This window comes from Oncorhynchus mykiss, chromosome 21, assembly GCF_013265735.2.
Source record: "Oncorhynchus mykiss isolate Arlee chromosome 21, USDA_OmykA_1.1, whole genome shotgun sequence".
NCBI lineage: Eukaryota > Metazoa > Chordata > Actinopteri > Salmoniformes > Salmonidae > Oncorhynchus > Oncorhynchus mykiss.
This window is the reverse complement of record NC_048585.1, coordinates 20,296,654-20,321,644: the sequence shown is the minus strand read 5'-3', so window position 1 is coordinate 20,321,644 and position 24,991 is coordinate 20,296,654. Positions and strand designations below refer to the sequence as shown.

The 24,991-nt window shown below is 43.5% G+C and overlaps 1 protein-coding gene across 1 annotated transcript in view; it reads left to right on the top strand.

The window, feature by feature from the left end:
- LOC110499960 (protein SCAF11) overlaps positions 1-20,205 on the top strand; it is a 33,229-nt gene extending 13,024 nt beyond the window's left edge. Inside the window, exons 6-15 of the mRNA XM_021577020.2 lie at positions 9,326-9,396; positions 9,496-9,533; positions 14,543-14,613; positions 14,852-14,977; positions 15,154-15,254; positions 15,625-17,802; positions 18,009-18,313; positions 18,439-18,597; positions 18,807-18,917; positions 19,064-20,205. Of these exons, the coding sequence (XP_021432695.2) occupies positions 9,326-9,396; positions 9,496-9,533; positions 14,543-14,613; positions 14,852-14,977; positions 15,154-15,254; positions 15,625-17,802; positions 18,009-18,313; positions 18,439-18,597; positions 18,807-18,917; positions 19,064-19,159 (3,256 nt within the window). The 3' untranslated portion in view covers positions 19,160-20,205. The remainder of the gene's footprint in view (positions 1-9,325; positions 9,397-9,495; positions 9,534-14,542; positions 14,614-14,851; positions 14,978-15,153; positions 15,255-15,624; positions 17,803-18,008; positions 18,314-18,438; positions 18,598-18,806; positions 18,918-19,063) is intronic.
- The last annotated feature ends 4,786 nt before the right edge of the window (positions 20,206-24,991 follow it).

Here is a 24,991-nt window from a genome sequence, read left to right as displayed (position 1 = left end):
AACAAAGTGGCATAGTATAGTATAAAGTGGCTAGTGATACATGTATTACATAAGGATACCGTCGATGATATAGAGTACAGTATATACGTATGCATATGAGATGAATAATGTAGGGTAAGTAACATTTATATAAGGTAGCATTGTTTAAAGTGGCTAGTGATATATTTACATCATTTCCCATCAATTCCCATTATTAAAGTGGCTGGAGTTGAGTCAGTGTCAGTGTGTTGGCAGCAGCCACTCAGTGTTAGTGGTGACTGTTTAACAGTCTGATGGCCTTGAGATAGAAGCTGTTTTTCAGTCTCTCGGTCCCAGCTTTGATGCACCTGTACTGACCTCGCCTTCTGGATGATAGCGGGGTGAACAGGCAGTGGCTCGGGTGGTTGATGTCCTTGATGATCTTTATGGCCTTCCTGTGACATCGGGTGGTGTAGGTGTCCTGGAGGGCAGGTAGTTTGCCCCCGGTGATGCGTTGTGCAGACCTCACTACCCTCTGGAGAGCCTTACGGTTGAGGGCGGTGCAGTTGCCATACCAGGCGGTGATACAGCCCGCCAGGATGCTCTCGATTGTGCATCTGTAGAAGTTTGTGAGTGCTTTTGGTGACAAGCCGAATTTCTTCAGCCTCCTGAGGTTGAAGAGGCGCTGCTGCGCCTTCTTCACGATGCTGTCTGTGTGAGTGGACCAATTCAGTTTGTCTGTGATGTGTATGCCGAGGAACTTAAAACTTGCTACCCTCTCCACTACTGTTCCATCGATGTGGATAGGGGGGTGTTCCCTCTGCTGTTTCCTGAAGTCCACAATCATCTCCTTAGTTTTGTTGACGTTGAGTGTGAGGTTGTTTTCCTGACACCACACTCCGAGGGCCCTCACCTCCTCCCTGTAGGCCGTCTCATCGTTGTTGGTAATCAAGCCTACCACTGTTGTGTCGTCCGCAAACTTGATGATTGAGTTGGAGGCGTGCGTGGCCACGCAGTCGTGGGTGAACAGGGAGTACAGGAGAGGGCTCAGAACGCAACCTTGTGGGGCCCCAGTGTTGAGGATCAGCGGGGAGGAGATGTTGTTGCCTACCCTCACCACCTGGGGGCGGCCCGTCAGGAAGTCCAGTACCCAGTTGCACAGGGCGGGGTCGAGACCCAGGGTCTCGAGCTTGATGACGAGCTTGGAGGGTACTATGGTGTTGAATGCCGAGCTGTAGTCGATGAACAGCATTCTCACATAGGTATTCCTCTTGTCCAGATGGGTTAGGGCAGTGTGCAGTGTGGTTGAGATTGCATCGTCTGTGGACCTATTTGGGCGGTAAGCAAATTGGAGTGGGTCTAGGGTGTCAGGTAGGGTGGAGGTGATATGGTCCTTGACTAGTCTCTCAAAGCACTTCATGATGACGGATGTGAGTGCTACGGAGCGGTAGTCATTTAGCTCAGTTACCTTAGCTTTCTTGGGAACAGGAACAATGGCGGCCCTCTTGAAGCATGTGGGAACAGCAGACTGGTATAGGGATTGATTGAATATGTCCGTAAACACACCGGCCAGCTGGTCTGCGCATGCTCTGAGGGCGCGGCTGGGGATGCCATCTGGGCCTGCAGCCTTGCGAGGGTTAACACGTTTAAATGTCTTACTCACCTCGGCTGCAGTGAAGGAGAGACCGCATGTTTTCGTTGCAGGCCGTGTCAGTGGCACTGTATTGTCCTCAAAGCGGGCAAAAAAGTTATTTAGTCTGCCTGGGAGCAAGACATCCTGGTCCGTGACTGGGCTGGGTTTCTTCCTGTAGTCCGTGATTGACTGTAGACCCTGCCACATGCCTCTTGTGTCTGAGCCGTTGAATTGAGATTCTACTTTGTCTCTGTACTGGCGCTTAGCTTGTTTGATAGCCTTGCGGAGGGAATAGCTGCACTGTTTGTATTCGGTCATGTTACCAGACACCTTGCCCTGATTAAAAGCAGTGGTTCGCGCTTTCAGTTTCACACGAATGCTGCCATCAATCCACGGTTTCTGGTTAGGGAATGTTTTAATCGTTGCTATGGGAACGACATCTTCAACGCACGTTCTAATGAACTCGCACACCGAATCAGCGTATTCGTCAATGTTGTTATCTGACGCAATACGAAACATCTCCCAGTCCACGTGATGGAAGCAGTCTTGGAGTGTGGAGTCAGCTTGGTCGGACCAGCGTTGGACAGACCTCAGCGTGGGAGCCTCTTGTTTTAGTTTCTGTCTGTAGGCAGGGATCAACAAAATGGAGTCGTGGTCAGCTTTTCCGAAAGGGGGGCGGGGCAGGGCCTTATATGCGTCGCGGAAGTTAGAGTAACAATGGTCCAAGGTCTTTCCTCCCCTGGTTGCGCAATCGATATGCTGATAAAATTTGGGGAGTCTTGTTTTCAGATTAGCCTTGTTAAAATCCCCAGCTACAATGAATGCAGCCTCCGGATAAATTGTTTCCAGTTTGCAGAGAGTTAAATAAAGTTCGTTCAGAGCCATCGATGTGTCTGCTTGGGGGGGGATATATACGGCTGTGATTATAATCGAAGAGAATTCTCTTGGTAGATAATGCGGTCTACATTTGATTGTGAGGAATTCTAAATCAGGTGAACAGAAGGATTTGAGTTCCTGTATGTTTCTTTCATCGCACCATGTCACGTTAGTCATAAGGCATACGCCCCCGCCCCTCTTTTTACCAGAAAGATGTTTTTTCCTGTCTGCGCGATGCGTGGAGAAACCTGTTGGCTGCACCGCTTCGGAAAGCGTCTCTCCAGTAAGCCACGTTTCCGTGAAGCAAAGGACGTTACAGTCTCTGATGTCCCTCTGGAATGCTACCCTTGCTCGGATTTCATCAACCTTGTTGTCAAGAGACTGGACATTGGCAAGAAGAATGCTAGGGAGTGGTGCGCGCTGTGCCCGTCTCCGGAGTCTGACCAGAAGACCGCCTCGTTTCCCTCTCTTTCGGAGTCGTTTTTTTGGGTCGCTGCATAGGATCCACTCCGTTGTCCTGTTTGTAAGGCAGAACACAGGATCCGCGTCGCGAAAAACATATTCTTGGTCGTACTGATGGTGAGTTGATGCTGATCTTATATTCAGTAGTTCTTCTCGACTGTATGTAATGAAACCTAAGATGACCTGGGGTACTAATGTAAGAAATAACACGTAAAAAAACAAAAAACTGCATAGTTTCCTAGGAACGCGAAGCGAGGCGGCCATCTCTGTCGGCGCCGGAAGTAGGACAGCATCGCCTAGGAATAATACGTTCACTCTCAGACTCATGGATAGTTTGGAGTGTAGCATAAGGTAACCAGTCCATCCAGTATGCATAATAATTTAGTCCACACTCCAAGGCGATAACTCCCCAAAAAATGGTTGGGAGTCTAGACCAATTATGGACCAAGACTTCTTAAATCTGGGTTTTTATAAAATATTTTTTTCTGCTGTGCGTAATGTATTGTATAACAGCACAGTAATTATTTTAATTCAGGGTATTTTTTTCAGGTATGGGCTCATAAAGGCATATGCCTATGCATAGGCTCTAATATTCATATGGGTGTTCTACATGCAACGTCTTAAATGCTTTGAATTAATCATCACCTTAGAAAGCGCTCTCCATTTAGTTGTTTGACATTGAAACAACGACCATGTTCAATTTGAAGAACTTCTTTCTTCAAATTGATCATCAGTGAGGTCCAAAAAATGTAGCCTAATGGTGAGGTTTAAAAGCATGATACTGTTTTAATGATGTTTGATGTGATTTTCGATATTTGCATTGATGTCAGTGGTTAGAGGGACAATACAGCCCTGAGTACCAGGCCATTAGCGACCTAATGGTCGTTAGCGATTTGGGTACTACAAAAGAGGAGATTACCAGGACCCCACGGTCACGGCGAATTTAACTGTGGTCATTACAACCCTAGTTGGGAGTTTGGCCAATTTCATCATACATTTTCTTCGGTGTTAAATACCTACTTAAAATGTATAAGTTCATGGTTAGGACACCAAGGTCATGTTTTTCCATATTCTATTCCAGTTAAATGGTTGTTCAGATTCACTCAGGTCTTTGGATCATACTTTTTTAATGGCGAGCACAGAATGAGCTTTCCAAAACGTGTTTATATATTATAGAAATTCAATATTTTTGGAGACTCAGATAATTTATTTATAAATCCTGTTATTGGCATAGATGACCTAATTTGTACATATTTTTTTTTAAAGGAGTCGCTTCCAGGGCAATGTGATATACCATATTTCTCTCTATACTCAGCCAGGGGTTGGAGGAATCATGTCTAAACCAATTTAGGATGGTGTGAAATGATAGTGCCTGGAAATACATTTTAAAGTTTGGTACAGTTCATCCTCCCACGTATTTCTCTCTTTGTAAGTTAATTTTAACCGGGATCGCTTTGCCTTGCCATATTAATTTTGAAACCACACTATGAATTTTAGCCCATTAGCCAGAAGGGCGAGACATGGGAAGCATTGAACTACAGAAATTCAGCCGTGGCAATATTCATTTTGACAATATATATTCTGCTGGTTAATCTGAGGTTGGATTAAACGTTCTGTTAAAATTTCATAAGTAGAGATGGAGTCCATCATAGAGAACGGACGAGCCGATATTGGCCTTTTAATCTTTCGGCTTTGCCTATAGGCCCTCCACATAGTAAACCTGCCGTTACATTGAGATGTACAGTTATTTATAGAAGAATCTTGGCTTAGTTTGGGTTCTGATAGTAATTCCCCTGTTTCAGATGCAATAGTTGCTGTATCAGCTAATTGAGCATTACGGCTTAGCTTGTGGGCTAGTAAATGACTGGGACGATTACCATCGTTGAGTCTAACTCGATGGATGGCAAATTCTGCTTCGTCTTGTCAATAAATTAAGTTGTGTCTTGACTTTGGAAATAGTAATAGCTACAGTGCCTTGCGAAAGTATTCGGCCCCCTTGAACTTTGCGACCTTTTGCCACATTTCAGGCTTCAAACATTAAGATATAAAACTGTATTTTTTTGTGAAGAATCAACAACAAGTGGGACACAATCATGAAGTGAAACAACATTTATTGGATATTTCAAACTTTTTTAACAAATCAAAAACTGAAAAATTGGGCGTGCAAAGTTATTCAGCCCCTTTACTTTCAGTGCAGCAAACTCTCTCCAGAAGTTCAGTGAGGATCTCTGAATGATCCAATGTTGACCTAAATGACTAATGATGATAAATACAATCCACCTGTGTGTAATCAAGTCTCCGTATAAATGCACCTGCACTGTGATAGTCTCAGAGGTCCGTTAAAAGCGCAGAGAGTATCATGAAGAACAAGGAACACACCAGGCAGGTCCGAGATACTGTTGTGAAGAAGTTTAAAGCCAGATTTGGATACAAAAAGATTTCCCAAGCTTTAAACATCCCAAGGAGCACTGTGCAAGCGATAATATTGAAATGAAAGGAGTATCAGACCACTGCAAATCTACCAAGACCTGGCCGTCCCTCTAAACTTTCAGCTCATACAAGGAGAAGACTGATCAGAGATGCAGCCAAGAGGCCCATGATCACTCTGGATGAACTGCAGAGATCTACAGCTGAGGTGGGAGACTCTGTCCATAGGACAACATTCAGTCGTATATTGCACAAATCTGGCCTTTATGGAAGAGTGGCAAGAAGAAAGCCATTTCTTAAAGATATCCATAAAAAGTGTCGTTTAAAGTTTGCCACAAGCCACCTGGGAGACACACCAAACATGTGGAAGAAGGTGCTCTGGTCAGATGAAACCAAAATTGAACTTTTTGGCAACAATGCAAAACGTTATGTTTGGCGTAAAAGCAACACAGCTGAACACACCATCCCCACTGTCAAACATGATGGTGGCAGCATCATGGTTTGGGCCTGCTTTTCTTCGGCAGGGACAGGGAAGATGGTTAAAATTGATGGGAAGATGGATGGAGCCAAATACAGGACCATTCTGGAAGAAAACCTGGTGGAGTCTGCAAAAGACCTGAGACTGGGACGGAGATTTGTCTTCAAACAAGACAATGATCCAAAACATAAAGCAAAATCTACAATGGAATGGTTCAAAAATAAACATATCCAGGTGTTAGAATGGCCAAGTCAAAGTCCAGACCTGAATCCAATTGAGAATCTGTGGAAAGAACTGAAAACTGCTGTTCACAAATGCTCTCCATCCAACCTCACTGAGCTCGAGCTGTTTTGCAAGGAGGAATGGGAAAAAATGTCAGTCTCTCGATGTGCAAAACTGATAGAGACATACCCCAAGTGACTTACAGCTGTAATCGCAGCAAAGGGTGGCGCTACAAAGTATTAACTTAAGGGGGCTGAATAATTTTGCACGCCCAATTTTTCAGTTTTTGATTTGTTAAAAACGTTTGAAATATCCAATAAATGTCGTTCCACTTCATGATTGTGTCCCACTTGTTGTTGATTCTTCACAAAAAATACAGTTTTATATCTTTGTTTGAAGCCTGAAATGTGGCAAAAGGTCGCAAAGTTCAAGGGGGCCGAATACTTTCGCAAGGCACTGTACCTGGTCTGAAAAAAAGGGTTTGTTGAAAACGATCTAATGCAGTTAACATTTCCCATTTGTGATTTATTCAACACAGATGCAAATGCAGTTGCATAAATTTTTAGAAAACTTTGATGGCATTCCATAGAATTCTGACATTTGAAGTAAAGGTGATGATCAGACAAGCTCATGCAGTGCCTTCGGAAGGTTTTCAGACCCCTTGACTCTCCACATTTTGTTACGTTATAGCCTTATTCTAAAATTGATTAACTTTTTCCCCTCAGTCTACACACAATACCCCATAATGACAAAGCAACAACAGGTTGACATTTTTACTAATTTATTAAAAATACATTTGCCCCAGTCTGAGGTCCTGAGCACTCTGGAGCAGGTTGTCATCAAGGATCTCTCAGTACTTTGCTCTGTTCAGCTTTCCCTCGATCCTGACTAGTCTCCCAGTCCCTGCCGCTGAAAAACACCCCCACACCATGATGCTGGCACCAGACGTGGCACTTGGCATTCAGGCCAAAGAGTTCTGTCTTGGTTTCATCAGACCAGAGAATCTTGTTTCTCATGGTCTGAGAGTCTTTAGAAGCCTTTTGGCAAGCTCCAAGCGGGCGGTCATGTGCCTTTTACAGAGGAGTGGCTTCCGTTTGACCACTACCATAAAGGCCTGATTGGTGGAGTGCTGCAGAGATCGTTGTCCTTTTGGAAGGTTCTCCCATCTCCACAGAGGAACTATAAGCTCTGTCAGAGTGACCATCGGGTTCTTGGTCACCTCCCTGACCAAAGCCCTTCTCTCCCGATTACTCAGTTTGGCTGGGCGGCCAGCTCTAGAAAGAGTCTTGGTGGTTCCTAACTTCTTCCGTTTAAGAATGATGGAGCCCATTTTGGTTTTGGGGACCTTCAATGCTGCAGAAATGTTTTGGTATCCTTCCTCAGATCTGTGCCTCGACATAATCCTGTCTCGTTGCTCTACGGACAATTCCTTCGACCTCATGGCTTGGTTTTTGATCTGAGATGGACTGTCAACTGTGGGACCTTATATAGACAGGTGTGTGCCTTTCCAAATCATGTCCAATCAATTTCATTTACCACAGGTGGACTCCAATCAAGTTGTAGAAACATCAAGGATGATCAATGGGAACAGGATGCACCTGAGCTCAATTTCGAGTCTAATAGAAAATGGGCTGTTTTTAAAAAACTGTTTTCGCTTTGTCATTATGGGGTATTGTGTGTAGATTAATGAAGGAAAAAAATAATTTAATACATTTTTGAAGGCTGTACCGTAGCAAAATGTGGAAAAAGTCAAGTGGTCTGAATATTTTCTGAAGGCACAGTATGTCGAATTTCTGTTTTCTTCATTTTAGAAAATAAAGGTTTAGATAAGAGAAAATTGAGTACTCTGTTTGTGGAGAAAGTCTACTATTTTGCTTTAGGAGTATGTGCTCACCAGGCATCATTGAGGTTGTAATCAGAGAGTATATGTTGGGCCTAGGTTACATGTGGATTGTAGTTGGTCTTTATTAGATTTGTCCCACATGTTTAAAATGGCATTCATGTCTGTCCCAATAACTAGTTGGATTTCAATTAATTCTAACAATAGGCTGTTCAGAGAATCAAAAAACTTGGGCTCAAACGAATTTGGAGCATACACATCAATAAAGGCAATTTTCTTTCCGTTATGGATACGTTTAAGGAAAGTGATTCTGCCTTCTTGGTCTTCACCTTAACCAAGATGGTGATTATTTCTTGGAGCATTGCTATATCAATATGGTTTATTGCTAGGATACCAAGACAGCTAGAACATTTGATTAGTTGAGTAGGTATCCACTTTAGAAGTGAGCAATGACGAGATTAATTTACCGGTTTTAATTGCAAGTCGAGGGCAGCGGTAATTTCCCCACAAACAATCTCTTGCATAGTAGCAGCCAACTCTTTCTGTTCCCACCTGCTAGTTGTTTCTCCACCTTAACATGGTGTTAATACGTTGACAATTATTTTAAAGTATACTCCGTGGCCAGTTTATTACGTACATCCATCTAGTACTGGGTCGGACCCCCCTTTGCCTCCAGAGCAGCCTGAATTCTTCGGGGCATGGAAACATTGCTCAATTGCTATCAAGGGACCTTATGTGTGCCAGGAAAATAGTCCCAACGAATTGTGGGTTCCGAGATGCCGTTCTTCACACCACTGTTGTACTGTGCCGTTATTCGCCTGTTTGTGGCCCGCATGTTTGCACGATTCTTGCCATTCTCCTTCGACCCCTCATAAACAAGCTGTTTTTGCCCACAGGACCTGCCACTGACTGGATGTTTTTTGTTTGTCACACCATTCTCTGTAAACCCTATACCAGATCAAAATCTGTTTGGGATTCTTGCAGTTAATTTGCAGTCTACAAATTTGTAATTTGTAAATCAGCCCACGGTTGAATCTAGTTGATGATCCCTGCCATAGACACTGTCGTGCATGAAAAGCCCAGAAGGCCATCCGTTTCTGAGATACTGGAACCGGCGCTCCTGGCACCGACGATCATACCATGCTCAAAGTTGCTTTGGTCACCTGTTTTGCCTATTCTAATGTTCAATCGAACAGTAACTGAATTCCTCGATACCGGTCTGCCTGCTTTATATAGCAAGCCATGGCCACGTGACTCACTGTTTGTAGCAGCAAACCAATTTTGTGAACGGGGTGGTGTACCTAATAAACTGCCCAAGTGTAAGTCTGTTAATGTAAAGATATTTTGCTAAAGGAATTCACGAGAAAGCCACACGTTTCAATGCATGCCACCTTTTATGACAAATGTAAAAACCACATTTATATTTAAGGAAAAAAGGAGGAAGATGGAGGAGACCGAAGACGGAGAGGACATCAGAAGCTAAAGGCCTTATTCGGAAATGTATGTGCTTATTCTCCTCATATAAATAATCTTTCCTTCATTTGTTGGCATTTTATTGGCATTTTATTCAGATGTAACAAGATACATTGTGTTCCTCAGGCAGCGATGATGACCCCTCTGTGTTGAGCAAGAAGAAGGTTAGTAATTTCAGACCCCTTTGTAGAGGCATCTATTTCATAACAAATAATATGTACGGCTCATGCAAGATTTTATGGGTTTAGAGTCCAACTGTGAAGATATGTAATGCATGCGATGCAACTAAGAAACAAAAGTTTGTTTTAGCATGCTAGATTCGCGTTAGATTCACACTACATACGCACACACACGCATACCGACACAATACAAACACAAATACATTCGTGCATTCGTAAAGTATTTAGTTAGACCCCTTGACATTTTCCACATTTTATTACATTCCAGCCTTATTCTAAAATGGTTTAAATAAATTGTTTTCCTTAATCTACACACAATACCCCATAATGACAAAGCGAAAACAGGTTTAGACATTTTTGCATTGATTAGAGTCCAACTGTGGTAAATTCAATTGATTGGAAATGATTTGGAAAGGCACACACCTGTCTAGATAAGGTCCCACAGGTCATTTCGGAGAAAAAACCAAGCCATGAGGTCGAAGGAATTGTCCGTAGAGCTCTGAAACAGGATTGTGTCAAGGCACAGATCTGAGGAAGGGTACCAACACATTTCTGCAGCATTGAAGGTTCCCAAGAACACAGTGGCCTCCATCATTCTTAACCTCTCTGGTACAAGCGTCCCACCTTGACAACAGCCAGTGAAATTGCAGGGCGCCAAATTCAAAACAACAGAAATCCCGTTAAAATTCCTCAAACATACAAGTATTTTACACAATTTTAAAGAAACTTCTTGTAAATCCAGCCACAGTGTCCGATTTCAAATAGGCTTTACGGCGAAAGCACACCAAACGGTTATGTTAGGTCAGCACCTAGTCACAGAAAACCATACAGCCATTTTCCAGCCAAGGAGAGGGCTCACAAAGTCAGAAATAGCAATTAAATTAATCACTAACCTTTGATGATCTTCATCAGATGGCACTCACAGGACTTCATGTTACACAATAAATGTGTGTTTTGTTCGATAAAGTTCATCTTTATGTCCAAAAACCTCATTTGAAATGGGTGTTTTATGTTCAGAAATGCATTGTCTCAAACAAACATCCGGTGAAAGTGCAGAGAGCCACATCAAATAACAGAAATACTCATCATAAACATTGATAAAATATACAAGTGTTAAACATAAAAATACAGATTAACTTCTCCTTATTAATGCAACCGCTGTGTCAGATTTCAAAAAGGCTTTACAGCGAAAGCACACTTTGTGATTATGTTAGGTCAGCTCCTAGCCACAGAAACCCGTACAGCCATTTTCCAACCAAGGAGAGTGTCACAAAAGTCAGAAATAGCATTAAAATTAATCACTTACCTTTGATGATCTTCATCTGGTGGCACTCCTAGGTCTCCATGTTAGACAAAAAATGTTTGTTTTTGATAGTTAAACTTTATGTCCAAATACCTCCGTTTTGTTGGTGCGTTTAGTTCAGAAATCCGCACAATGTGCGCTCTCAAAACCAAGACGAAAAGTCAAAAAAGTACTATAAAAGATGTCAAACGATGTTTAAAATCAATCCTCAGGTTGTTTTTGTCATAAATAATCAATCATATTTCAGCCGGACAAAAGCTTTGTCAATGGAAAAGGTAAACAAGAAATGCATGCTCCCGATCACGTGCTCTCATTGAAAGCGGTGTATTGATTTGATTTGATTTGATCTCCCTCATTTTTCAGAGTAAGCCTGAAACAATGCCTAAAGACTGGTCACATGTTGAGGAAGCCATAGAGATCGTGAACTGGGTCCTAAGTCTTTGTATGGTGGATAGGCTTTCAATGGAAAACCAGCCTTTCAAAATAATAGTACTTCCTGGTTGGATTTTCCTCTGGTCTTCGCCTACCATATCAGTTCTGTTATACTCACGGACATTATTTGAACAGTTTTGGAAACTTTAGAGTGTTTTCTATCCAAATCTACACATTTGATGCATATCCTAGCTTATGGGCCTGAGTAGCAGGCAGTTTAATTTGGGCATGCTTTTCATCCAAAATTCAGAATGCTGCCCCCTACCCTAGTGAAGTTAAATAGAAGAAGTTTGGAACCATGAAGACTCTTCCTAGAGATGGCCAAACTGAACAATCGGGGGAGAAGGGCCTTGGTCAGGGAGGTGACCCGATGGTCACTCTGGCAGAGCTTTATTTGGTATTTTATAAGAATCCTCATTAGCTGTTGCAAAAGCAGCAGCTACTCTTCCTGGGGTCCACACAAAGCATGAAACAATACAGAACATCATTAGACAAGAACAGCTCAAGGACAGAACTACATACATTTTTTAAAAGGCACACGTAGCCTACAAATCAATGGATACACAGAAACTATCTAGGTCAAATAGGGGAGCGGCATTGTGCCACGAGGTGTTGCTTTATCTGTTTTTTTTAAAACCAGGTTTGCTGTTTATTTGAGCAATATGAGATGTAAGGAAGTTCCATGCAATAAGGGCTCTATATAATACTGTACGTTTTCTTGAATTTGTTCTAGATTTGGGGACTATGAAAAGACCCCTGGTGGCATGTCTGGTGGGATAAGTGTGTGTGTGTGTGTGTCAGAGCTGTGTAAGTTGACAATGCAATCAATGTGGGATTTTCAGCACATTAATGCTTCTTATAAAAATAAGTGATGCAGTCGGTCTCTCCTCAACTCTTAGCCAAGCGAGACTGGAATGCATAGTATTTATATCAGCCCTCTGATTACAATGAAGAACAAAACGTGCCGCTCTGTTCTGGGCCCGCTGTAGCTTAACTAGGTCTTTCCTTGCAGCACTGGACCACACGACTGGACAATAATCAAGATTAGACAAAACAAGAGCCTGCAGAACTTGCTTTTTGGAGTGTGGTGTCGAAAAAGCAGAGCTTCTCTTTATTACGGCTAGACCTCTCCCCATCTTTGCAACCATTGAATCTATATGTTTTGACCATGACAGTTTACAATCTAAGGTAACGCCAAGTAACTTAGTCTCCTCAACTTGTTCAACCACCACACCATTCATTACCAGATTCAGCTGAGGTCTAGCACTTAAGGAATGATTTGTACCAAATACAATGCTCTTAGTTTTAGAGATGTTCAGGACCAGTTTATTACTGGCCACCCATTCCAAAACAGACTGCAACTCTAAGGGTTTCAGTGACTTCATTAGCTGTGGTTGTGGATGCGTATATGGTTGAATCATCAGCATACATGGACACGCATGCGTTGTTTAATGCCAGTGGCAGGTCATTTGTAAAAATAGAAAAGAGTAGAGGGTTTAGAGAGCTGCCCTGCGGTACACCACACTTTACATGTTTGACATTAGAGATGCTTCCATTAAAGAAAACCCTTTGAGTTCTATTAGATAGATAGCTCTGAATCCACGATCTCCACAGAGGAACTCTCTGTGGAGAGGAACTCGACAGAGGATCTCTGTGGAGATGGGAGACCCTTCCAGAAGGACAACCATCTCTGCAGCACTCCACCAATCAGGCCTTTATGGTAGAGTGGCCAGACGGAAGCCACTCCTCAGTAATAGGCACGTGACAGCTTGCTTGGAGTTTGCCAAAAGGCACCTAAAGGACTCCGACCATGAGAAACAAGATTGATGAAATCAAGATTGAACTCTGGCCTGAATGCCGAGCGTCACATCTGGAGGAAACCTGGCACCATCCCTACGGTGAAGCATGATGGTGGCAGCATCATGCTGTGGGAATGTATTTCAGCGGCAGAGACTGGGAGACTAGTCAGGATCGAGGGAAAGATGAACGGTAGAAAGTACAGAGAGATCCTTGATGAAAACCTGCTCAGGACCTCAGACTGGGGCAAAATTTCACCTTCCAACAGGACAATGACCTTAAGCACACGGCCATGACAACGCAGAAGTGTCTTCGGGACAAGTCACTCAAAGTCCTTGAGTGGCCCAGGCAGTGCCCGGACATCAACCCGGGGCGTCAGGGTAGCCTAGTGGTTAGAGCGTTGGACTAGTAACCGGAAGGTTGCAAGTTCAAACCCCCGAACTGACAAGGTACAAATCTGTCGTTCTGCCCCTGAACAGGCAGTTAACCCACTATTCCTAGGCCGTCATTGAAAATAAGAATTTGTTCTTAAGGGTTTAGAGAGCTGCCCTACCTGGTTAAATAAAGGTAAAATAAAAACCCCATTGAACTTCTCTGGAGAGACCTGAAAATAGCTGTGCAGTGACGCTCCCCATCCAACCTAAGCTTGAGAGGATCTGCAGAGAAGAATGGGAGAAACTCCCCAAATACAGGTGTGCCAAGCTTGTAGCCTCCTACCCAAGAAGCCTGAAGGCTGTAATCACTGCCAAAAGTGCTTCAAAAAAGTACTGAGTAGAGGGTCTGAATACTTATGTAAATATGATATTTCAGTTTTATTTGTAATAAATACATTTGCAGAAATGTCTAAACCCGTTTTTGCGTCGTCGTTATGGGGTGTTTTGTGTGTGTGTAGATTGAGAAAAAAAAACAATTTAATCAATTTTAGAATAAGGCTGTAACGTAACAAAATAAGGAGAAAGTCTAGGGGTCTGAATACTTTCCGAATGCACTGTACACACACATGCCTACTCACACACCTAATTTGCTGCTGCTATTATGTTCTTTATTATACTCTTATTGTTATCTATCCTGATGCCTAGTCACTACCCTGCCTCCATGTTCATGTCTACCTCAAATACCTCGTACCTCTGCACATTGATCTGGTACTGGTACTTCCTGTATACATCTCCTTTGTGTATTTTGTATTCCTCTTGTGTTACTACTTTGTTTTAAACTCTGCATTGTTAGGAAGGCCTAGTAAGCATGCATTTCACGGTATAATCTACACCAGTTGTATTCGCCGCATTTGACATAACATTTGATTTTAGATTGTTGGTTAGAAATATGTTCAGCAGATCTAGCCTTTCCCATGTTTGAATTTGCTCAGCCAAGAGTTTTCGATAATACTCATGTCCTCATCGGCCTATTTGTTCCCACTGGGTGCTTGTCTGGTATTTGCAAAACGGTTTTCTCTCTTTTCCAGGTGAGAGGACCTCTGTGCTCTTGGTCTGCGGCCCAGACAGGCACAGCAATGGGGACTCTGACACAGTGCATGTGAGTAGGCCACTTTGTTAACGTTTTGATTTGCAGGTCACCGAGCAGAGACACAGTAACTACTTCTTATGGTACTTCACAATTTGTTGGAAACCCTGTTCTAATCATCATTGTCCTAACAAAGTTGAAATAGATGGACTCTTTCTGTCTCAAGTTTGTGTGTTTTTGACTTAAAGACAACCAATGAAAGATGTCCTTTTTCTGTGTTTGTATATTGTGTCCTTTGTCTACTCTGCAGTGCAGAACCCCTTTGGGTGCCCGAGGAGGAGCCGTCTGAGGATGACTGTAAACAGTGTAGCCGCAAAACACAAGACTGCCCATTTCTGCCTGTTGCTGTACCCGTTCCTGCCAGTGGCAACTCGAGGTGAGTTGGTCCGCACACAAGTAATGTATGTAGATGGAGTGTGTGTATATATTGTAGGTAGAGGTTGTAGGGTGAGAGTTTTTCAATAGAAAGGGATTTTGAGTGCATTTTTGACAGTATGAGTGAATATTGGTCAGCATAATTTGTAGAGCTCTGATCTGATATTTCCCTCCCAGGCAGTTGTTCCATCCCTCTGAGTGGAGTAGCAGCCCCTTTCCTCTGAGACCCCTCTCACCGTTCTCTACTACTGCTTCACCTCTCGGCTCGGGGCATTTTGGTGAGTCCTGCTTTGAAATGCTTATCAACCATTTAGTGAGTCTGTTCAAATGAACCCTCTCAGGTTTCCCCCCCTCCCAAAACCTGGTATAAATGTTAACTTGAATCACTGAGTTTGAATGAGGTCACGAAAGGTGACTGACTGTAAGCTGCTTGGCTACATGAAGCTACATTGTGGCAGTAAGCTACTTTTTCTGAATAATTTCCATCATGTGTGTGGGTTGTGCAGTACCCTGGCATTAGGAGTTCAGTTTTGTGAAGGCACCAAATCCAAACCTTTAATCGATAGGTTATGCCTAATTGTATGCTACATTGGACCATTTAGATTTCTCACAATACTTCTAATATTCATGATTATGTCTCATAATAAGTCTTTCAGGGAAGAGTTTGCGCAGTCACCTGCCCCAAAGGAGAGGAGAAGAAGGGCACACGTGGATCTGGCTCCAAAGGCCCCTCCAAACAGACAGAGGCCCTGACGACTAGGCGCTCTGGCCGCCACAGCAGGGTTGAGGAACAAGCTCCTACACAAGACCCTGCATCTTCGCAGTCCCACTCTTCAGATTCCGACACTTCCACAAACCCACCCACAAAAGCGGGCAAAAGCACCGCAGCAGCTGGTAAGAAGAAGGGCAAATGGGCAGCTCAGCGAAAGCCCAACGCCAGGAGGAAGGCCCAAGTGAGAAAAAAGGCCTCCAAAGTCATCCTCAGTAGTCCATCAGGAAGTGAGGAAGAGGAAGCCAAAGAGGAGGAGGAGGAATTCGAGCAGCAGAGGAAAGAGGTAGAGGAAAGGGAGCAGCTCTCAGACACTGCAGTGAGCCCACAGGCTGTGCAGCGCACCTCCAGCCCTACCGAGGAGGAAGGCCGTCCCGAACCTTCTGCATGTGATGCCCTGAAGGACACTGAGGACCAGCCATGGGAAAATTATGATCTTTCTGAGGAAGAGGAACGTGGGAAGGAAGAAGAAGAGGAGGATGGTGAGGAAGAGGACCGGAAGTCACCGTCGTCAGATGTAGAGCTGAATACCCCTGGGCTCTCCCCCGACAGGGACCAATGTGCAGGGGAGAAACACCCAGACCAAATAGAAGACCCAGAGAAAAGCAACTCACCCACCTCTTCCAACTCACCAGAGAGACCATTGGAGAGCCCCCAGTCTGGGCAGTCAGGACAACTTGGGGAGGAAGATGCTGATGCTGTGGAAGCCACTAACGATCCAACAGAAGTGAAATCAGATGATGAAGCCTCAGTGAAGGAGGAGAAAGCAGAGGTCTCTCCCTGCCCCACTGCAGAGCCTGAATCTTGTACTGGCTCGACTCGTTGTGAATCTCCAGACGGTAATGTGTCCCAGAGAGGTCAAGGCACCTCAGAAGCAAAAATGTCCGAGGAGGACAGGCATGATCCAAAGGATGTCATAAATGAAAAATCAGCAACCGGCAGCAAAGAGGACGGTCTGTCTGAGGATGACACAGAAGCAATACCAATGGACTGTGATTCACCCAGCAGTGAGCGCAGCACCAAGCTGGCCTCTGATCCACCAAAAGAGACTGAAAGTACAGCTCACGAGTCCACAAGCCAGGCTACGGAAGACAAGAGGAATGGTAGCAGGCAGGAGCGGGAGAGCTCGGTCAGAGAGGAAAAGGTAGAGGAAAGGAAGAATGGCAGGCAGCGCAAGTCGCGCTTCCACTCTGCTGCCACCACTTGGTCTCCCAAGAGAGAGTCGAAGCAGGACTCGTTGAGGAGGTCGCGCTCCAGATCTCAGGAGCGCAACAAGGAGCGCCAGGCCTCGGGCAGCCGCAGCAGGGAACGGGACGCTGAGAGGGACGCCCCCAGGACGGACCGTATCCGTGACCGTAGCCGTGAGAGGAAAAACAGGAAGCGCTCTAAGAGCCGTTCCAGATCTAGTTCCAGGTCCAGAAACAGGTCCTACCGAAGAGGGTCATCCCCGGAGCGCCCAGACTCAGGGGGACAGTCACCACGGAAGAGAGATCGCTGGACTGGAGATGGATGGAGGGCTGGGCCGGGTAGCGACCCCTCTCGAAGGAATTTCCCAGAGAGGCCAGCCAGAGACGCGGGCCGCTCTGAAAACGGCGGCTTTGCAGATGTTTCCCCCAGCAGGGAAAATCCTGACTGGGTTATGGAGAAGGCACGTGCTGACACAGAGGCCAGGGTGACAAGTGTGCCTCGCTGGGAAGATAAAGGCTGGGGTGGAGATCGTGGACGAGGCACAGGACGAGGCCGGGGCGCCTACGGAACCTCCAACCAACAGGGGGAGCAGGCAGAAAACCGCTGGCAGCCCAGAAACACATTCTCAGGGACCTCAAACAATTCAGGGAGCGACGCGTACAGCCGATTCAACGAGAACCGTGGCGGCCGCAGGAAGGAGCCTGAGATGGGCGAATCGATGATGGACCGCTCTGGCTGGTCATCAGCTTCCAGCTGGGCTGTGCGGAGGACACTCCCGGCAGACGTGCAGAACTATTACTCCAGGAGAGATCGAGGGGGAGGTGCAGGCTCTGGCAGCTGGAGCAGGCAGGAGGAGACGTCAACAGCAGGTCAGAACCCTTAGATTGTGTGCCATGGAGTGTATGCACTCATTACTGTTACCAGTTTCACTGTGCATATCGAAATGGTATTGCTGATGCCTGTTGCGCAGTTGATGTGGATCCCACTTCTGCCACCAATGTAAATCTTAATAAAAGCCCAGAATGTACATTAGGTAATCTAATATTATTCTTGATATTTGTTTTTGTCTATTCAGACCCAGCTCAGAGTGAGACCAATGCCCAGCCCAATGCGGGTGGAGAAGCTCCACCCGCCCTGAACGTCATGCCTCCCCAAATGAACGTCCTGCATTACCCAATGGGCCCGCGAGGCCCACCTGTCAGCCTGCAACCACCCCCCTTCGGGATGCCTCCTCAGGTCCCCATGCACCACCACTCCTCAGTGCCTCTCCTGCAGGTCCCTGTGACAGCTGCCCAGGGCCTCCCACCACCACCACCACCACCACCTCCCATGCAGCAGGGCAGCATGACGGCCATACAGGCAGATAGCCGCACAACACAGGTAAAGACAGGAGTATATTTGCATCCTTTGTCAAAATATAATCTTCTGGACCCAAGCAATCTGTTTGAGTATTTTCACTTCTCTCATACTTTGTCCCCATGAATACCTCCATGCCTCTTTCCCAGATGATGAGCAGCATGGCAGGCCATGGCAAAGCCCCCTTCATGCCCACCATGACCAAAGTAGGTGGCGCCAACACAGTCCAGGCCCACAGCATGGCCATGCCATCCTCCACCACCCAACACAGCAGGGCTGCCCCCCCAGACAGCTCCAAGAAAGAAAAGGTAATGTCACCGCCACGAATAACAACCACAGCACCAGGTATTATTCTCAAGTGGCTTCCTATACTTCCTATACTCTGTTTTGTATATACTGTGGAGAGCTACTTTGCTAGTTAATGATTTGTGTTTGCATTCTGACCCAGATAATTAATGATCCTTTTATTAGATTAGGACTAGATTTCTTAACTTGATATCTGCTTTGGAAACAACAGATCCATGAGAGAGCTGTCAATGAAGTGAAAGCAGCCATGAAACCCTACTACCAAAACAAGGACATCACCAAGGACGAGTACAAGGAGATTGTACGCAAAGCAGTTGAAAAAGTGAGTGGTTAAAAACTTCCAGTAACATTTTGACATTGGTATTTGAATATTAAAACGACTTAGCTTTTAGGAGTACATGTAGCTTTTAGGAAATCAAAACGGTCTGTTTATATTTTTTGATTTCCTGAGGGCATTTTATATTTCAGGTCTGCCACAGCAAGAGTGGAGAGGTGAACTCTGGGAAAGTGGCAAACTTGGTGAAGGCCTACGTGGACAAATACAAACACGCTCGCAAGAAATGAACCCTGACATCTGCTGAGGGGGAAACGGTCTCAGCCCATCTGCTTAAGTGCAATTTCTACCAGGTGTAACAGCCTCCCGGCTGACAGACTGGAGCCCGACTTTTGATATCTCTTACTTTACCTTGAAGATTTTTCTATAGATTTCATATTTTGTTTAGAAATAATCCAATCGGAAACTGTAGTGTGAGAAGACCGTTATTTCAAGTAGATCTTGTGGCTTGGGAACTACTATGAGATAGATGCCCAGAGTAGCTGGAGCAGTAAGGTTAGCACCTGTTCTCTGGTGAGATGGACATGGTGCTATGGGTAGTACAGAGGAGAGCACCCTCTCGTGGAGCCAGCTGGTATGATGAATTTCTCCCTCTCTCCACCGGGGACCTCCTAATGACTTCTTAGTTAAAAAAATATTGTAATTGTTTCTCATTTTGTTTTTGTTTTATAAATATTATATTATGATTATTCTGGAGAAAGCCTAGGTAAATGTGCATTGCCTTTATGACTCTCTAGGCTGCATCACACAGGCAGCCCAATTCTGATATTTTTCCACTAATTGGTCTTTTGACCAATCAGATCAGCTCTGGAAAAGATCTGATTGGTCAAAAGAGCAAGAAAAATATCAGAATTGGTCTGCTTGTGTAAACTCGGCCTTAGTCATCACAGCTCAAAGCTTGAGTGTAATTGTATCAGGGACTTCATTGGTTGAGAGTTGGTGATCAGTTGTCCAATCAGCAGTGAATTTGTAGCGTACGGTATGGGTCTGGCAGATCAGGTGAAAACGGCCATGTCCCTTACTTGTTAAATGTGCTGCGTAAACGTGCGAAATAACTAGAGAGCAATGAAATAAATGAGCTGCTTCATGTCTGGCTATGTGTGTGTGTTTGTGGTCATACATGGAAAAGTTATTGACCCCATCCATCAATTTTAACATCAGAATTTCTATTTTTTAAAGGTCCAATGCAGCTGTTTTCTCTATCAAATAATTTCTGGGTAACAATTACTGTTACTGTGGTTGTTTTCAATAAAAATTGTAAGAAAATGTATGTAAATACCTTGGCAAAGAGCAATTTCTCAATCAAGAATTTAACTAGGACTGTCTGTGAGAGGTTTGTGTGGGGAGGGGAAAACTGAAAGGTAGCCATCCCACCAAAACAGACTGAAATTTCAGGTGCTTTTCACACAGCTCTTAACCTAAAAGGGCATAATTTTTCACTATTTCACCTGACAGACATCTTTTGTTATGGTCATGAAGACCCTCTTGCCAAGGTTTCACAAAAGCAGTCCAATGCACTGCTTGTTAACCTGAAAATGTGCTTCACTAGTTTCACCAGCAGGGCAAGCTTGTCAAAACCATCGTCAGGTTTTTTTTAAATCAACCCATCTTTTCATAGAAAAGATATGAACAGTTAACATGCCAATCAACAGAACATTGGCAATCAGGGCCGTTTCCAGTTATAAGCGACATAAACGGTTGCTTAGGCCGGGGTCTCAATCTAGTAAAAATTGTAGAATACGCCAGGTGCAATTTCGAAATTTGGTTGTGCATCCGCCGTTTTTCTCTTATGACACGCACCAGGTTTCCATCCAACCTTTTTATGCGAGTAAAGTACATGTCGGATAAAAGATGTCATGACAGGCTAGATGGAAACGTCATTTTTCGGTAAAACTTCCAAATGTCGGCAAAAAATACACTGAACAAGGTGGGATCTTTTTGTGTTGGTAAAATTAATTATGCGAAAACGTCGGAGGAAACGCTTTTTTTGCACAAATATTGATATGCTTAATAAACATATTGAAGTAAACTTGGAGTCACGCGATGACATGTATGGTCCTCCCATTAGGACTCGTCGGGAAAGAAATCAGGTTACAGATTTGAATAAATTATGATTAACGTAACAAGGTGATGACTGATACTCCTTTCCAGTAAATATCGAGGGATTTATTCTTGTGACATGATGATCGATTTTTGGCTTCCGTTTGACAAAAATAATCTCGCTCTTTTGTCCATCAATAACAATCTCATCATGTAGGCTAAATGGGTGATTCTACGGAAATGGTGGATTTTGAAGAGCACTTTTTTTTTTTGTAAATAAAACTTTGTCAGATAATAGTTAACCCATTGTAAATCAACATGCATGCCAGTTTAATTACATTTAATATCTGTAATACATAACATAAAAAAAATGCTAGTGCTGCCTTGTCGTCTCTGGTGCTCCCTATATTTTAGATGACAATTCAGGCTTTCCTGAATGTAATTTCACATTTTAATTTGCATAGATAATCAAAGACAAAAGGTTAATGCAAATATTAATACATTGTAATATATTTGTAATAATTAGCTTTAAACCTGTATGTAGAAAGTTCTATTGTGTGACATTTTTATATTTCTACCACGTGTTTTGTGTTTTGTGTTGTAACATCAGAAATAATTGAAGTTGGGTCATCAAAATTGGATTATCATATCCTTAAAATGCTTACTAATGAATGCAGCAGCAGTTGGGTAGATAAAGATTAACATATTCTATGAAAATGGACAACTCTGATGCCAGAACACAAGTATCCATGCAGTAACACCAGTGACACGACGTGAAACCATTGACATTAACATAAATTATTTCATACAAATTTGATCAATTTAGTAATTAAAAAATATATATAAATAATGTTAGAATGTGTTGATTTTATATGATATTTATAAGATTAAGACCAAAAGATTAAGCCTATTGCCTCAAATGTATTCCCTAACACATTGTCGTACAAACATAAAATATGTATATTAGAACTGTAGAAACACAACATTGAATGTAAACTAAGACTAACTTTTCCCAAAAGCACGGATATAGACATATTGTACTCAGTAAAACATGTTCATGGAACAGGCCTATTTCCTGTACTAACTTTTCCTGTACTAATTATTTCCCATACTGACTTCACTTTTACTTGAGATTTGTTTGTCTTTAGAAAAGTTTGTCCATATGTTTGTCTTTGTTATGCTATTGTATCACATCCATCTGTTAGCATCTCCCAGCCAGTCTCCCTTGCTTTCTAACCACTGATGCCTTCTTCTCTGGGAGCCAGTTCACATCTGCCACATTCACACATTCAGGTGCTCCTCCAAGTACTTCCAGATACTGTGGCCAATCTGAGCTGATCTTTTGTTCACTGGCATTGGCTTTGGCATCAGACACACAATGTGGTCATCCCCATACCGGTTGATATCATCTCTTGGGCTTGACCAGAAGAACTTGTTGACTTCATTCCTTGTGCATGCACTTAACTTTGACGTTATGTTCTTTGACCTCCAGTATAACCCCAGGGTATGGTGGTTCATCGTGGTTCACAATGCACCCCTGTCGGAAGAGTGACACTGTCGGGAAAGTGATTTCTTGGAGTCCATGACATGGGCAATCCCACATGCTTTGCACTGCATGGCAGAGACGACTTATGTCTCTGTATTTTAAGATGCCAGGCGTGATTACTCAGAACCTGGTGCATTCGTATGGTTCCTTTTATGGTTACTCCATAAATCTTCTGTGCCTTACTTTCCACTTCTTCCTCACTGACATAATATAACTCTATTTGAGTGCCAGAGTCCCTTACCTCCTCATCGAAAGACATTGCATCCTTTGTCTTTCACATGGTGGACCAAGGTCAATTGTCCACTTTAGTGAGCCCCCCACTCCACCTCTTCATTGGATTTCTGTGGAGCGGTGGAGTGTTCACATTCTTGGCTTGTGCCTTTGAATTGTTACAAACTGTGCTATCTGCAATCTCCTCCAGGTTGCTGGACTGTGAAAGACCAAGTTTTTGCATTTTATCCATCGTAAACTGCAAGCTCTCAGGAGTCTTGCACTGGCAAGTTTCTCAGTCTCTCTCCTGCGGTGTCACCACCCAAAAGGGGTTTTCCCTGCAAAATAAGTGCTCTCTCTCTCTCCTGCTCTCAACATCTCTCTGTGTTTTTCTGACTGACCCGACATTGCTTTCGCTACTGTCTTGTTCCTCTTTCTGTGAGATCATTCACTCTCTTTCTTTTTTGACTCTCTAAATCCTTTAAATAAGTAACTCTAAGTATAAGTAACTCTACTCTCTGTAGAGTCTTTGCTTTTCCGCAGCACTTACTTTTTAATTTGCTGTATCTATTAAAAGGAAAGCCATACAAATCACAATATTGAAACAGTATAAAACCATATGTTGATATAAAAAGTTATCAGTGTGATTGATTTTCACTGGTGTTAATGTCAAGTCACTGGTGTTACCAGCAGGAACAGTAACACCAGGGACGTAACACCGGTGACAAATCTGCTGACAAGATGGCATATCTAAAATGGGGGCCACAGTAGCTCAAACCACACTTCTTAAATTGTAAATAAATCAAAACCAGAGTTTTTTGTTGTGAGAAAACAGTAGAGTTGAAAATGTGATGGAAACCCATTTAACTTGTATTTTTTATTTGGTACATGGGAATTTAACCACAAAAGGTTTTTTATGTGCAATACATCATCACACACAGCTTTTTTTCTACAGCAAGTCAATTTGATGGAAACATCTCTGGTGGGAACATGCACATTGTTTTTATGCCGATTTTCGACAATTTGCATGATAATCTGTTGCCAATTGGACGGAAACCCAGCTACCGACAGTCACTCAATTAGCCATGTCATCAAAAAAAATGTTTTATTGGTAGTTAGCCAGCTATCTAAACTTGTAGTAATCATGGCTGAATACCTACCTCCAGGAGGCACCCATTGATTTTGTTAGTCATTCTCACTCAGATATCTTATTAACATGGCATAAGTCATTACTAAATGTGTAGAATTGCCGAAAATTTGCTCTAAAACTGCCAAAATATCTCTCCACCCTATGGAAAAATGGGTAGAATTGCAGGAAATTAGCATGGCAAAATGTTTAAAATGTTTTGCTGCGAGGTGGGGAGGCCCCTCAACCAAATCTGGTTTAGGGCTCCCAAAATAAAATACTGTGTCTGGAACGCACTGGCAGGGACAACCCACAGGGCGGTTGGGGGAGGATTGGGTTTGATCGTATGGCCTTGTGGTTGACCCCACTTGACTGTCACGGTGATTTAGTTTCATTTACAGAAATCACTTCAAATAGATAGGTGTCCATCCAATTGGCGACAGATTTTCATGGGAATATTTAAAAAATACGCATAAATAAAATATGCGATTTCCCACCGGTGGTGTTTCCACCAAACGAATTCCATGCTGATAAAAATCAGTGCGTGTTGACATAGTGCACACAATTTATTTATTTTTTGCTTAAGTTTTCATGTACCGAATAAAAATGTACTGTTCAATGTGTTTCTATCCATTTTCAGCTATAACCAATAGTTTTTACACAAAAAGTGTTGCGTTAAATAGCAAATGTGCCTAGTCTGGTATTGGTGTAACCGATGTGAAATGGCTAGCTAGTTTGCGGTGTGCGCGGTAATAGCGTTTCAATCGGTGTAGTCCCTCTGATTTTGTGGAGCGATGGGTAACGATGCTTCGAGGGTGTATATTGTCGATGTGTGCAGAGGGTCCCTGGTTCGAGCCCAGGTAGGGGCAATACTGTTACATTGGCACATGCCCTTTCGCTAAACAGCTCGCAGATACTGTGCGGGTAGGTTAGTCTACAATACATAGATAAACGCGATAATTTTTTTATTTGTCAAACGGCAGTTCATCATGTCACCAGAATAAGACCCTCGATATTTATTGGAAAGGAGCGTCAAACTCATACCGGTCCGTGCACTTTCACCACCCTGTAAAGTTCATAATTTATTTCATAGCGGGATGACTACTCATGTCATCGCGTGACTCCAGGTTGATTTCAATA